Source organism: Pterocles gutturalis, unplaced genomic scaffold, assembly GCF_000699245.1.
Source record: "Pterocles gutturalis isolate BGI_N339 unplaced genomic scaffold, ASM69924v1 scaffold14121, whole genome shotgun sequence".
NCBI classification, from domain to species: Eukaryota; Metazoa; Chordata; class Aves; order Pterocliformes; family Pteroclidae; genus Pterocles; species Pterocles gutturalis.
In genome coordinates this window covers 10057-12496 of record NW_010105657.1, presented here as the reverse complement: position 1 = coordinate 12496, position 2440 = coordinate 10057, and the positions used below count along the sequence as shown (strand labels likewise).

Sequence of the window (2440 nt, the reverse complement as noted above, 5' to 3'; positions counted from 1 at the left end):
GTGGCTGTGGCTCAGGATGGTGGTTTTCCTGCTGCACAGGCTCCCGGTGGAGGCCTGTCTCCGCAGCCCGGGCCGGGGGCCACCGCAGTAGGCCAGGCAGCGTGCCGCGTCCTGGAGCAGGTGCCCGCTGAAGAACATGTAGATCCAGGGGTTGCAGCAGCTGCTGAGGCTGGCCAGCAGCATGGTGATGGTGAACGCCACGTTGGTGGACTCTGGGAAGGCAAGGGGGAGAGGTAAAACACCCACCGGGCTGGGCAGGGGCTGGGCAGGGTCCCTGGGGGCTCTTTTTTGGCTCAGGCATGTGTCCTTTTGTCCCATTCCCATCCCATCTGATGCGTTTCTTTGGGAAGGGGGTTTGCAGCATGGCAGGTAGAGCTGGGCTCTGCCCTTGGCCGAGGGCTGGAGGTGGGTGATGCACTGTGATGGGATGTGCTGGAGCGCATCCTCGGGGAGGGGGCTGGGAGATGAGACCCAGCAGCTTTTGGACTTTCCTGCAGCCTGTTTGCCGCCCAAAGCATCTCCCAGGGGTCTTTCAATCTGGGATAAAGTTCCTTCTACCCACAAACAGGCTAGGGGAGCTACTGAAAATTTCCAGAAGTAGTCAGCCTATGAAATGAGAAATCCACTCCTGAAACCTCCGCAGCTGGCTCAGCAGCAGGCACTCGATGCTACGCGTGAAGGACCTGCTCCAGCAGCACGGAGGCACAGTTAAAACCCTCCCTGCAGTCACAGACCAAACCCAGCAGCTCCTGAAGCAAATTCCCATGAGGGAAGAAACACACGTGGCAAAGATGTTCACACAACATCTTCACAGGTCCCTACAGGTGATGATCAGAAGCTGTTGTTTTCTAGGGGTTTTTCTGGTGAGAGCAATGATTTGACTCTGCAAACAGTTTTCTATAAATGCTACTGGGGAGCAAATCTGTACCTTCCCCATAATTTCTTAAATCACAAAATAACCCACAGCTCTTGTTTGTTAAAAATGCAATAGGTGTGTTGTGTGCCCCGGGAACCCAGGGCTCTGCACCTGCTCCAGGCTGCACCCAGCATCTCCCCCCACCCCACCACTCACCGTCATCGGGCGCATCCTCGTCCCACACCGACCACATCTGCATGCTGAAGAACGGTGCCCAGCAGGCAACATAGGCCACCACGATGACAAAGGTCATCTTCACCGTGCGGATCTTGGCACGGGAGATGGTCCGCACGCTGCTCACCCGGGAGGGCTGCCCACTGGGGCATTGCCCCCCCTTCTCAGAGGAGCTGGGAGCAGGAGGGGCAGCTGCTGTGACCCTCCCTGTGCTGGGCGCACCGCTCTGGGTCTTGCCCTTGAGGTTCTTGCAGATCTCGTAGCAGATGAGGCTGTAGCAGACAGTGAGGATGCCGACGGGCAGGATGAAGATGCACAGAGTGGTCCAGGTGATGTAGGCTCGGGCTCCCCATGGGTACCTGAAGTCCGCCCAGCAGTCCAGCACCCCCGAGCCCTGGCGCACCTCCCGCAGGGAGAAGATGAAGATCTGGGGCAGGCTGAGCAGGGAGCTGAGCAGCCACGTCGCCCCGATCATCACGTAGGCTTGGCGGCTGGGCTGCTGCAGGGTGCGCAGCGGGTGGCACACGGCCACGTACCGGTCCAGCGTCATCACGATGAGCATGTAGGTGGAGGCGAACATGCTCAGCACCTGCAGGTACTTGATTGCTTTGCAGAGTAGATCTGGACCCAAGAAACGGTACGTCACCTCCCAGATCATCTGCGGCAGCACCTGGAAGAGTGCGACGCCCAGGTCGGTCAGCCCCAGGTGCAGGATGAAGAGATGCATCCGGCTCATCTTCTTCCTCAGGCGGTACATGGCCAGCAGCACCCCCACGTTGCCTATGGTGGCTACAGCCAGGATGGTGGCCAGCACCCCAACCTCCGCCTTGGCCAGCTCCTCGTCCCGAGTGTGCAGGAGCGTCAGGTTGGGGTCCCCTGCCAGGGTCTGGGGGCTCAGCAGCCCCTGGCCGTGCCCAGGCCGGCTGTGATGGGTGCTGTTCCAGCCCCAGCCTGGCTCCATCCTTTGGGAGGCTCTGCAGGAGCACAGGCAGCTCTAACGCTGGTGGTGGGCTCTTGGGGTCAGTGCTCCCTCTGATCACCACTGCACCAGCTCCTCTGTCCCCGGCCAGAGGGGCCAGACATGCCTCGTCCCGTGGTCCCCAACACCGGTGCAGGTTGTCACCTCCTCTGCCTTGTGCAGCTCAGCATCACGCTCATCCTGTGCTGCTGGGCTGCTCTGTGCAAGGATTCCTGAGAAGCACAGAGGTGCAGGAGCCCCTGGTTCAGTCCTTGATCTTCGTCTTGCCTGCACTAAACATTCCTAAATTCCTGTTTTTCCCTGGACTGTTCATCTTGTGCATCCCCTCTCCTCCTGCACTAGTAGATTGAGGGGGGGAGTCCTCTTTGCTG

At 59.7% G+C, this 2440-nt stretch overlaps 1 protein-coding gene across 1 annotated transcript in view; it reads right to left on the bottom strand.

Moving 5' to 3' along the window:
* Positions 1–2051, bottom strand: part of AVPR1B (arginine vasopressin receptor 1B) — a 3202-nt gene extending 1151 nt beyond the window's left edge. The window contains exons 1-2 of the mRNA XM_010087488.1: positions 1073–2051; positions 6–212 (exon numbers count right to left, since the gene is read on the bottom strand). Of these exons, the coding sequence (XP_010085790.1) occupies positions 6–212; positions 1073–2051 (1186 nt within the window). The remainder of the gene's footprint in view (positions 1–5; positions 213–1072) is intronic.
* Between the last annotated feature and the right edge of the window lie 389 nt (positions 2052–2440).